This window comes from Heteronotia binoei, chromosome 9 (genome assembly GCF_032191835.1).
Source record: "Heteronotia binoei isolate CCM8104 ecotype False Entrance Well chromosome 9, APGP_CSIRO_Hbin_v1, whole genome shotgun sequence".
Taxonomy (NCBI): Eukaryota; Metazoa; Chordata; class Lepidosauria; order Squamata; family Gekkonidae; genus Heteronotia; species Heteronotia binoei.
Window position 1 is genome coordinate 118,394,772 of NC_083231.1, and position 12,872 is coordinate 118,407,643.

The following is a 12,872-nucleotide window of genomic DNA, read 5'->3' on the forward strand; positions in this document are numbered from 1 at the left end:
GCTTGCAGCTCTCCCGCCAAAGGGAGACTTACCGCTCCGCCGCTGTTTGCTGCCGCTTTTTTCCCTTCGTTTCTGGCACGTCAGTGCAGAAAACGAAGCTCTCCGGGTCTCTGCCACTCGTTCCTCCGCTTGCTTCCTCCCGAGGAAACCGGCAGCTCTGCCCTCCGTCGGCGTTGTTGGGAGCGAGCCCAACGCTTCCGACCTTTGCCTGCGTCTTCTTCTTCTTTAACTATCCGGATCTTCTGCGCTTTCCCCAAGCGCCAGGAGAAAAAACCGTCCTGCTCCGTGCAGGGCCGGGAAAGAACTGGCGAGGCCTGGGAGGTATAGGCCACTCCCCCTCCGGATCGATTGGAGCACCTGACCCTGTGATGAGGAGGAGGAGCCTATACCCAGTAGTCGGACCGACCCACTGTCCAGACCACCGGAGAACTTCAGCTTAAGACCCTGGAAAGCCGCTGCCAGTCTGAGAAGACAATACTGACTTTGATGGACCAAGGGTCTGATTCAGTATAAGGCAGCTTCATATGTTCATACGCTGAACATGAGTCAACAGTGTGATGCGGTGGCTAAAAAGGCAAATGCAATTTGGGGCTGTATCAACAGAGGTCTAGTGTCCAGATCAAGTGAAGTGATGGTATCGCTTTACTCTGCTCTGGTAAGATCTCACCTGGAGTCTTGTGTTCAGTTTTGGGCACCGCATTTTAAGGAGGAGATAGACAAGCTGGAACGGGTCCAGAGGAGGGCAACGAAGATGGTGAGGGGTCTGGAGACCGAGTCCTATGAGGAAAGGTTGAAGGAGCTGGGCATGTTTAGCCTGGAGAGGAGGCGGCTGAGAGGTGATAGGATCACCATCTTCAAGTACATGAAGGGCTGTCATCGAGAGGATGGGGTGGAATTGTTTTCTGTGGCCCCAGAAGGTAGGACCAGAACCAATGGGTTGAAATTAAATCAGAAGAGTTTCCGGCTCAACATTAGGAAGAACTTCCTGACCGTTAGAGCAGTTCCTCTGTGGAAGAGGCTTCCTCGGGAGGTGGTGGGCTCTCCTTCCTTGGAGGTTTTTAAACAGAGGCTAGATGGTCCTCTGACAGCAATGAAGATCCTGTGAATTTAGGGGGTGGGTTTTGTGCAGGGGGTTGGACTAGATGACCCTGGAGGTTCCTTCCAACTCTAGAATTCTAAGAACTTCCTGACCGTTAGAGTGGTTCCTCAGTGGAACAGGCTTTCTTGGGAGGTGGTGGGCTCTCCTTCCTTGGAGGTTTTTCAACAGAGGCTAGATGGCCATCTGACAGCAATGAAGATCCTGTGAATTTAGGGGGAGGTGTTTGTGAGTTTCCTGCATTGTGCAGGGGGTTGGACTAGATGACCCTGGAGGTCCCTTCCAACTCTAGGATTCTATGATTCTAAGATAGGCAGGCCAGCTCTGTTTTTGTGCACCTCACCTTCTGAGGTCAGACGAAAACTTCCTCTGGGAGGGACCTGATGACCCCACGGAATTACAGCTCACCTCCAGGCAACGTAGACCATTTCCTCTGAAGGAGATGGCTGCTTTGGAGGTTGGACTCGACGGCACTGTGCCCCATAGAGGTGTCTCTGTCTTCCTAGCCTCCACCCCTCCCCCACACTGGTGGCGGTGGGGGGGGGCAGGGTAACGAAATTTTTGGAATGCCTGTTTTTAGGTTTCTGCACACAGTTTAACTCTGGCTTTTAAATCTGTTTCAATTATATGTTCAGATGTCATCCCTCTCCAGTCACTGGGTTGGGTGATTTCAACGTCACCCCCCCCCTTCTGCAGCCACACCCCTTCTGCAGCCCCACCCGTCTTCTGCAGCTACACCCCTCTTGCAGCCACACCCGTTTTGCAGCCTCACCCCTTCTGCAGCCACACTCCTCTTCTGCAGCCACACCCCTCTTCTGCAGCCACACCCCTTTTGCAGCCACATCCCTCTTCTGCAGCCGCACCCCTCTTCTGCAGCCGCACCCCTCTTCTGCAGCCAATCCTCCAAGAGCTTACAGAGTTCTTAGTACAAGGTCAACTGTAGGCTCCTGGTGGATTGGCTACATAGAGGGGGTGCAGCCTAATAAGCAAAGGAATTCCTGCTACAAAAAAAGCCCTGGTTATACAGGGCTGGTTTTTTTGAGCAGGAACGCACAGGGACGCAGTTCCAGCTGGCTTGGTGTCACGGCGTGTGGCCTAATAAGCAAATGAGTTCTTGCTGGGCTTTATTATTGTAACCTTATATTTTATGTCATATTTTGTGAGCCGCCCTGAGCCTGCTGTGCCGGGGAGGGTGGGATATAAATAAAATATTATTATTACCCAAAAAGTCCTGCGCAAAACAATGGTGATGTCAGAGGGTGTGGCCTAAGATGCAAATGAATTCCTGCTCAGCTTTTTCCTACCCAAAAAGCCCTGCACAAAACAATGGTGGTGTCAGGGAGTGTGGCCTAACATGCAAATGAGTTCCTGCTGGGTTTTTCCCACCCGAAAAGCCCTGTGCAAAACAATGGTGGTGTCAGGGGGTGTGGCCTAACATGCAAATGAGTTGCTGTCGGGCTTATTCTACCCAAAAAGCCCTGCGCAAAACAATGGTGGTGCCAGGGGGCGTGGCCTAACATGCAAATGAGTTCTTGCTGGGGTTTTTTCCTACCCCCAAAGCCCTGATGTTATAAATCGAGGGGGGGGGAAACATGTGGCTCTTTCACACACATATTGTGTGGCTCTCAAAGCCCCAGCTGCCCTGTTGGCTGGCTTAGAGAAGGCATTTAAAGTTAAAGCTGCTTTCTTTCTACCTCTCCCTCCCTCCCCATCTATTTCCTTCCTTCCTGTCTTGTGGCTCTCAAACATCTGATATTTAGTCTGTGACAATAAGCAAGTCTGGCCACCCTGTTATCAGGGCTTTCTTTTTGTAGCAGGAACGCCTTTGCCGCCAATCCTCCTGGAGCTTAAAGTGGGCCCTGTAAGCTCTTGAAAGACTGGCGACATCAGGGGTGTGTGGCCTAATATGCAAAGGAGTCCAGAAAAGGGCAACTAGAATGATTAAAGGTTTGGAACACTTTCCCTATGAAGAAAGATTAAAATGGTTGGGGCTCTTTAGCTTAGAGAAACGTCGACTGCGGGGTGACATGATAGAGATTTACAAGATTATGCATGGGATGGAGAAAGCAGAGAAAGAAGTACTTTTCTCCCTTTCTCACAATACAAGAACTCGTGGGCATTCGATGAAATTGCTGAGCAGAAAGGTTAAAACAGATAGAAGGAAGTCCTTCCCCCAAAGGCTGATTAACACATGGAATTCACTGCCACAGGAGGTGGTGGTGACTACAAGCATAGCCAGCTTCAAGAGGGGATTGGATAAACATATGGCACAGAGGGCCATCAGTGGCTATTAGCCACAGCATATTGTTGGAACTGTCTGGGGCAGTGATGCTCTGTATTCTTGGTGTTTGGGGGGGGGCAAAGTGGAAGGGCTTCTAGTCCCACTTGTGAACCTCCTGATGGCACTTGGGCTTTTGTTTTGTTTTTTGGCCACTGTGTGACACAGAGCGTTGGACTGGATGGGCCACTGGCCTGATCCAACACGGCTTCTCTTTTGTTCTTATGCAGCCAATCCTCCTGGAGCTTACAGCAGGCCCTGTAAGAAGAGCCCTGTAAGCTCTTGGAGGATTGGTTACATCAGGGGTGTGTGGCCTAATAGGCAAAGGAGTCCCTACTACAAAAAAAGCCCTGCCTGTTATAAAGATATGAACATTCATAATTTTTTTTTTTGGAAAACCTTTTCAAATAGCAAACAGTTTCTTGCAACTACAAAATAAAAAAAAAATATATCCCAATGTTTCAGGGAGCTGTTAAAACATGTGGAGCCTTCGCTGTGTTCCCGATCCAGTTTATTTCCCTGTAGGGGGATACCGGTTTTCTTAGGCCGCTCCCTTAGCGACTGCTCGGGTCTCGGGTTCCAGGTTGATGAGACAATTGCTTTGCTGAGCCAGTTCGGTGATGGAGATGCGGCCCCTCCGGCGAACGAACTCGGCCACCGATGTCATCTCCTCCGGCGTGATGTAGATGAACTTGCCACGGTCGTCGATAACACCTAAGAGCCAAGGCCAGGAAAGGGATTAAACTCCGGAGGCATTTGCCTAGGGTGGTGGACCGTGTGTGTGTGTCTGTGTGTGAGCTTAGGCTCTCCCCACATGACTTGAAATAGAAAAACAAGTATTTGCATTACTTTTGCTGGAATGAATCATTCTCCCTCGGCGGAGCACTGCTTTTTAAGTCGATAATTTTTTATGGCCCACGAATGATGTTATAAATATCCATATGGCCCTTGGCATAAAAAAGGTTCCCCACCCCTGGTTTAAAGGTAAAGGTGGTCCCCTGTGCAAGCACCAGTCGTTTCCGACTCTGGGATGACGCCACATCATGACGTTTTCACGACAGCCTTTTTAACGGGGGTGGTTTGCCATTGCCTTCCCCAGTCATCTACACTTTCTCCCCAGCAACTTGGGTACTCCTTTTACTGACCTTGGAAGGATGGAAGGCTGGGGCAACCTTGAGCCGGCTACCTGAACTCAGCTTCCCCCGGGATCGAACTCAGTTCATGAGCAGAGAGCTTGGACTGCAGTACCGCAGCTTACCGCTCTCAGAGCGGCTCACAATCTATCTTCTTCCCCCATAACAGGCACCCTGTGAGGTGGGGGGAGGGGCTGAGAGAGCTCTGACAGAAGCTGCCATTTCAAGGACAACTCCTACGAGAACTATGGCTGACCCAAGGCCATTCCAGCAGCTGCAAGTGGAAGAGTGGGGAATCAAACCTGGTTCTCCCAGATAAGAGTCCACAAGCTTAACCACTACACCAAACTGGCTCTCAAAAAGTGCCTTCTTACACTTCCATTTGCCGTTCTGAATCTATTTGGAAAGATATAATTTTTTTTTTTTACGAACAGCTGAAAATTCACCGCTAGCAGGCTGCAGGTTGGAAACGCAGCTGAATAAAACTGCGGGGATGTTCAGGTGTGCAGCTTCTGCAAGGCGGACATCTGCTTCCAGCTAAACCAGGCAACCCAACTCGCGTACTGTTTTCACTGTTACCTGTTAGCGTTCCATCTGCCATCAGGTCTTGTACTCTGTTAATTGCTTCCTGTTGAGAGAAAACAATCCGGTAAGCGGCACGTCTCACGCTCTTGCAGGAACGTCAGAACGCTTTCAGACACCACGTGCATTCCCCAAGAGGCTTGGCCGCTGTCCACTTTAAGGGACATTAAAGGTCAAGGTAGTCCCCTGTGCAAGCATCAGTTGTTTCCGACTCTGGGGTGACGTTGCTTTCACAGCTCCCAACCCACAGTTTGGCCCCTCGTGGTCCATAAGGTGCTAACTGGACTCGAATCGGGATGTTCTGCTGCAGACCAACCCAGCACAACCTCTGAGATTCTTTAGCAATGTTTTCCCTGCGACGTCATTTGCGTTGTGCATTTCTCTGCCCGCGTCACTGGCTGCCGCTGACAGGAAATGCACAGGAAAACAGTGACACCGTATCATATTCAAGCCCAGAGGGGTGGGAGGTGGGAAGGGAAGAACTTCAAGCAGAAACGTTTTCAGTGGCACCTTTGTGTTGTTTCCAAAGCGCGCCATTCTGTCAGTAAGCTCTCACGCAAACATATACCTGTGTCCTTAGTCCCATGTGAGAAGCCAGGTCTTCGAGAAGAACCACCTTCATGCTCTGTGAAAAGAAACAGGATCTGAAACCGGCTAGGCAAAATTTTTTGCTGGGCTGAAACAATATGATGCGTCTAAATTATCAAACGTAACTGTCAATCTCGACTACAGACACAGGCTCTCAGCTCTGTTTTTAATCTATTATTTCTCAGTAGCTTAAGACTTAGTGGATTTATCTGAAGTGTGGTGTTGAAGGAGAGTTTTACGGATACTGTGGACCAGCAAAAAGACAAATCAGTGGGTTTTAGATCGCAGGAACATAAGAGACTCCATGTTGGAACAGGCCAGTGGCGCATCCTGTCCAACACTCTGTGTCACACAGTGGCCAAAACCCAGAGGTCACCAGGAAGTCCACCAGGAGGGCCAGAATTACACAAGCCCTCCACTGTTGCCCCCCCAAGCACCAAGAATACAAAGCATCACTGCCCCAGAAATAAGGACATAAGAGAAGCAATGTTGAATCAGGCCAATGGCCCATCCAGTCCAACAGTCTGTGTCACATAAGAACATAAGAGAAGCCATGTTGGATCAGGCCAGGGGCCCATCCAGTCCAACACTCTGTGTCACGTAAGAACATAAGAGAAGCCTTGTTGGATCAGGCCAGGGGCCCATCCAGTCCAACACTCTGTGTCACGTAAGAACATAAGAGAAGCCATGTTGGATCAGGCCAATGGCCCATCCAGTCCTACACTCTGTGTCACATAAGAACATAAGAGAAGCAATGTTGGATCAGGCCAATGGCCCATCCAGTCCAACACTCTGTGTCACGTAAGAACATAAGAGAAGCCATGTTGGATCAGGCCAATGGCCCATCCAGTCCAACACTCTGTGTCACGTAAGAACATAAGAGAAGCAATGTTGAATCAGGCCAATGGCCCATCCAGTCCAACACTCTGTGTCACGTAAGAACATAAGAGAAGCCATGTTGGATCAGGCCAATGGCCCATCCAGTCCAACACTCTGTGTCACGTAAGAACATAAGAGAAGCAATGTTGAATCAGGCCAATGGCCCATCCAGTCCAACACTCTGTGTTATGTAAGAACATAAGAGAAGCCATGTTGGATCAGGCCAATGGCCCATCCAGTCCAACACTCTGTGTCACGTAAGAACATAAGAGAAGCAATGTTGAATCAGGCCAATGGCCCATCCAGTCCAACAGTCTGTGTCACAGTGGTCAAAAAACCAGGCATCACCAGGAGGTCCACCAGCAGAGCCAGAACTCCAGAAGCCCTCCCACTCTTGCCCCCCAAACACCAAGAGCATACAAGAAGCCACGTTGGATCCAGCCAGATGTCCATCCAGTCCAAAGCTCTGTGTTATACAGTGGAGAAAACCCAGGTCAACCAGCAGGAGGTCTATCAGCAGGGCCAGACTTCCAGAAGCGCCCCCCCACACACACTGTTGCCCCCACAAACACAAAGAAGACAGAGCATCACTGCCCCAGACAAAAGAACATAAGAGAAGGTATGATGGATCATGCCGATGGCCCATCCAGTCGATCACTCTGTGTCACACAGTAGCCAAAACCCAGGGGCCATCAGGAAGTCCGCCAGAAGAGCCAGAACTTCACAACTTTTGCCCCCCAAAACCCAGAACTTCACAACTTTTGCCCCCCTCCCACTTTTGCCCCCCAAAGCACCAAGAATACACATAAGAGAAGCCATGCTGGATCCAGTCAATGGCCCATCCAGTCCAAAGCTCTTGTGTCACTCAAAGGTCAAAACACAGATGCCATCAAGAGGTCCACCAGTACAGCCAGGACTCCAGAAGCCCTCCCACTGTTGCCCTCCCCCAAGCACCAGGAATACAGAGCACCAGACGTAAGAACGTAAGAGAATCCATGTTGGATCAGGCCAATGGCCCATCCAGTCCAATGCTCTGTGTCACACAGTGGCCAAGAAAACCAGGTGCCATCAGGAGGTCCACCAGCGGGGCCAGGACACTAGAAGCCCTCCCACTGTTGCCCTCCCCCAAGCACCAAGAATACAGAGCATCACTGCCCCAGACGTAAGAACGTAAGAGAAGCCATGTTAGCTCAGGCCAACGGCCCATCCAGTCCAACATTCTGTGTCACACAGTGGCCAAAAAACCCAAGTGCCATCAGGAGGTACACCAGTGGGGCCATGGCACTAAAAGCCCTCCCACTGTTGTCCCAACAAGCACAAGAAGACACAGCATCGCCACCCCAGACATAAGAACATAAGAGAAGCCATGTTGGATCAGGCCAATGGCCCATCCAGTCCAACTCTCTGTGTCACATAAGAGAAGCCATGTTGGATCAGGCCAGTGGCCCATCCATTCCAACACTCTGTGTCACATAAGAGAAGCCATGTTGGATCAGGCCTATGGCCCATCCAGTCCAACACTCTGTGTCACACAGTGGCCAAAACCGAGGGGCCATCAGGAGGCCCACCAGTGGGGCCAGAACTCCTGAAGCCCTCCCAGAGACCCCCCCCCCTCCAAAGCACCAAGAATCCAGAGCATCACTGCCCCAGACAGAGAGTTCCATCTGTACCTTATGGCTAAAAACCACTGATGGAGCTCTCCTCCAGATGTTGATCCAATCCCCTCCAATCAAGCCTAAACTCTCCCTAGAAGCTAAAAATGACTAAACTGAGGCTATCACACTTTGGTCACATGATGAGAAGACAAGAGTCCCTGGGAAAGGCAAGAAGAATATTGGGGAAAGCTGAGAGTAGCAGGAAAAGAGGAAGGCCCAACGTGAGATGGAGGGACTCAACCAAGGAAGCCACAAAGGCCCCTGGTCTGCAAGACCTGAGCAGGGCTGCTAATGACAGGATGTTCTGGAGACCATCAATCTATAGCAGGGGTGTCAAACATGTGGCCCAGGGGCCAAATCAGCCCTCCGGAGGGCTCCTCTTAGGCCCCCGAGCAACTGGCTGTCATCTGCTTCTTCTCCCTCTCTCTTGCTTCCGCCTACATCACAGCTTGCTTTGCAAGGCTTGCTCAATTGCACAGGAGTTACAGAGCAAAACCTCTATTTTCTCCATTGGCTGAGGCTCCTCACTTGGGGAGGAAGGAGAGGAGGGAAAGCTTGCCTTGCCGGGCTCTCTCAATCACACAGCAGAGCTACTGAGCCTTCTATTGGCTCCTCCCCCTCCTGGTCCCCTGGGGAAGGAAGGAAAGAGCCAGAGCTTCCTTTGCCTAGTTCCCTGGATCCCATGGGAGAGCTACAAAAAAGGACATTTAAGACCAATGAGTGCTAATGTTTTAAGTTTTCTTTTTTAAAAATCTTTAATTATGTTTGTCTGTGTCCTTTATAAAGTTTATATTTCTACTACCTAATCTTAAACAGATACACACATGGCTGAGTCCAACATGTGGAAGAGCACCTCATTTCATTGCTCTCTTTTTGTTGTGAACAATGACAATAAATTTATCTATCTATCTATCAGACAAGGTCTCATTTATGTCAGATTTGGCCCTCATAAATGAAGAAGACGACGACATTGGATTTATATTCCGCCCTCCACTCAAGAGTCTAAGAGCGGCTCACAATCTCCTTTACCTTTCGCCCACCACAACAGGCACCCTGTGAGGTAGATGAAGATATTGGATTTATATCCCGCCCTCCACTACGAAGAGTCTCAGAGCGGCTCACAATCTCCTTTCCCTTCCCCCCCCCATCCACAACAGGCACCCTGTGAGGTGGGTGGGGCTGAGAGAGATCTCCCAGAAGTTGCCCTTTCAAGGACAGAGAATCAGAGCTGCCTACAATCTTCTTTCCCTTCCTTTCCCACAACAGACACCTTGTGAGGGGGGTGGGTCTAAGAGAGCTCTCCCAAAAGCTGCCCTTTCAAGGACAGAGTCTCAGAGCTGCCTACAATCTCCTTTCCCTTCCTCCCCCACAGCAGATACCCCATGAGGGGAGTGGGGCTGAGAGAGCTCTCCCAGAATCTGCCCTTTCAAGGACAACCTCTGCCAGAGCTCTGGCTGATCCAAGGCCATTCAAGCAGGTGCAAGTGGAGGAGTGGTGAATCAAACCCGGTTCTCCCAGATAAGAGCCCGCCCACTTAACCCACCACACCAAACTGGCTGTCCATGATAGAGAGCTCCACAAGTTAACAGCATTGCTTTTAATTTCAACTTTTGTTATTATTATTCTTATATATCTTGCGGGGAGGAGAGGGAAACGCCCTACCAGTCATGCTGAATTCTTGGCTCAAATTCTGGCTATAAAATATTTATCCCTTATGTTCTATTTCTGGCTTCGGTAGCAAGGAGGTGGGGAACAGCAGCTTTTTAAAAAAAAGAAAGAAAAAGACAGAACAAGGAAATAAGATCAAATGTTGTATAACAACACAGGCTCCCAAGCTTCCTAGTTATGAAGTCAGATGCAGTCAAGCTAGAGAACTGAGCATCATGGACTGAGCGTACCGATCTAGAACCAGTCTATGAAAACCAGTTCTCAGAGCTTGGAACTGCCAAGGTTCTGCACAGCTTCTGTTAAAAAAGGGTGTTCTATTTTTTTTTAATTTCGTTTCTGTCAGGGCTCTCTCAGCCCCACCCGTCTCACAGGATGTCTGCTGTGGGGAGAGGAAGGGAAAGGAGATTGTGAGCTGCTCTGAGACTCTGAGTGAAGGGCAGGGGATAAATTCAATCTCCTTGTCCTAGCAGCTTTGGGGCGGGGTGGGGGGAAAGGAGGAAGTAGCACGTTTTCACAGCATCCTTTTTAATGGGGTGGTTTGCCATCGCCTTCCCCAGTCATCTTAGCTTCCCGCCCCCCCAGCAAGCTGGGTATTCCGTTTCCCAAACTCGGAAGGATGGAAGGCTGAGTCAACCTCGAGCCGGCTACCTGAACCCAGCTTCCGCTGGGATCGAACTCAGGTTGCAAGCAGAGCTTCGATTGCAGCACTGCAGCTTTAACACTCTGCACCACAGGCCTCTTTTAAATGGAAAGGTCCTCTGTGCAAGCACTAGTCATTTTCAACTCTGGGGTGACGTTGCTCTCACAACTTTTTCACGGCAGGCTTTTGACGGGGTGGTTTGCCATCGCCTTCCCCAGTCCTCTACACTTTCCCCCCAGCAAGCTGGGGACTCCTTTGACCGACCTCAGAAAGATGGAAGGCTGAGTCAACCTGGAGCCGGCTACCTGAACCCAGCTTCCGCCGGGATCGAACTCGGGTCGCAAGCAGAGCTCCGATTGCATTACTGCAGCTTTACCACCCTGTGCCACGAGGCTTCATAAAAAGCATTAATCGGCCCACCTTTTTAACCTTAAAGCACTAAAAGCAATATAAGCAGGACAAAAATTAGGGGGAAAGTCATTAAAAGCCATGAACTAAAAAATCACAATTTTTTTTTTTTTGCCTCCAAGTCGCCTCTTTTTTGCCACCAAGTCACCTCTTTCTTACGGTGACCCCTAGCAAGGTTGTCAGGGCAAGAGACGAACAGAGGTGGTTTGCCATTGCCTGCCTCTCTGTAAAAACCCTGGTCCTTCGTAACAGCCTCCCATCCAAATGCTGACTAAAGCCGACAGTGCTTAGCTTCCGAGACTGGACAAGATCGGGCTAGCTGAAATCACAAGCTACCACGGTGAATATCAAACTTACACGCACGCATGAACAAAACCTGGACAGCATACTCGAGATTGCTACTGCACAGACATTGTCTCCAGATTTTGACGCAGTAATTCACAGCAAGAGGTTTCAGTTACCAGGGACTGTTGAATAAACAAAATAGTGCAAGGGTGCCAATCTTTTAAGCATATCTTATCTTATGATTTTTAAAAAAATCTTTAGTTGTGTTTGCCTGTGACCTTTATAAAGTTTAAATCTGCTACCTGGCATTACATTTTATGACACGCATGGCCCGGCCCGACAAGGTCTCCTTTATGTCAGATCCGGCCCTCGTAACAAATGACTTCAACACCCCTGACAGAGTCGTCAAACCTGATACAAGTTGGGGGCGGCAAAAGGGCAAAAAGGTTTCCGTTACTGCTACAGAGCACTCTCTTTCATAGGTAAGCTTGTCCAATAAAGCTTAGCTGTAAAATCTATTGGCTTTATGCCAATTTGCGATACAGATTTGAAGATGATGTTGGATTTATAGCCGGCCCTCCACTCCGAAGAGTCTCCGAGCGGCTCACAATCTCCTTTCCCTTCCTCCCCCACAACAGGCACCCTGTGAGGTAGATGAAGATATTGGATTTATATCCCGCCCTCCACTCTGAAGAGTCTCAGAGCGGCTCACAATCTCCTTTCCCTTCCTCCCCCACAACAGACACCCTGTGAGGTAGATGAAGATATTGGATTTATATTCCACCCTCCACTCCGAAGAGTCTCCGAGCGGCTCACAATCTCCTTTATCTCCCCACCCCACAACAGACACCCTGTGAGGTAGATGAAGATATTGGAGTTATATTCCGCCCTCCACTCCGAAGAGTCTCCAAGCGGCTCACAATCTCCTTTCCCTCCCCCCCCCCCACAACAGACACCCTGTGAGGTAGATGAAGATATTGGAGTTATATTCCGCCCTCCACTCCGAAGAGTCTCCGAGCGGCTCACAATCTCCTTTCCCTTCCCCCCCCCCCCACAACAGACACCCTGTGAGGTAGATGAAGATATTGGAATTATATCCCACCCTCCACTCCAAAGAGTCTCAGAGCGGCTCACAATCTCCTTTCCTCCCCCCCCCCCCACAACAGACACCCTGTGAGGTAGAATGAAGATGTTGGATTTATATTCCGCCCTCCACTCCGAAGAGTCTCAGAGCGGCTCACAATCTCCTTTCCCTTCCCCCCCCCCACAACCGACACCCTGTGAGGTAGATGAAGATGTTGGATTTATATTCCGCCCTCCACTCCGAAGAGTCTCAGAGCGGCTCACAATCTCCTTTCCTTCCCCCCCCCCCCCCCGCACAACAGACACCCTGTGAGGTAGATGAGATATTGGATTTATATCCCGCCCTCCACTCCAAAGAGTCTCAGAGCGGCTCAAAATCTCCTTTACCTTCCTCTCCCACAACACACACCCTTTGAGGTAGATGAAGATATTGGATTTATATCCCGCCCTCCACTCCGGAAAGTCTCAGAGCGGCTCACAATCTCCTTTACCTTCCCAAGGCCATGCCAGCAGGTGCAAGTGGAGGAGTGGGGAATCAAACCTGGTTCTCCTAGATAAGAGTCCGCACACTTAACCA

General features: G+C 50.0%; 1 protein-coding gene across 1 annotated transcript in view; it reads right to left on the bottom strand.

Annotated features, from left to right (window-relative positions):
- Nucleotides 1–3,868: 3,868 nt before the first annotated feature.
- The window catches only part of DDRGK1 (DDRGK domain containing 1), a 64,115-nt gene continuing 55,111 nt past the window's right edge, over nt 3,869–12,872 (bottom strand). The window contains exons 7-9 of the mRNA XM_060247193.1: nt 5,658–5,714; nt 5,087–5,135; nt 3,869–4,088 (exon numbers count right to left, since the gene is read on the bottom strand). Coding sequence (XP_060103176.1) covers nt 3,916–4,088; nt 5,087–5,135; nt 5,658–5,714 — 279 coding nt within the window. The 3' untranslated portion in view covers nt 3,869–3,915. The remainder of the gene's footprint in view (nt 4,089–5,086; nt 5,136–5,657; nt 5,715–12,872) is intronic.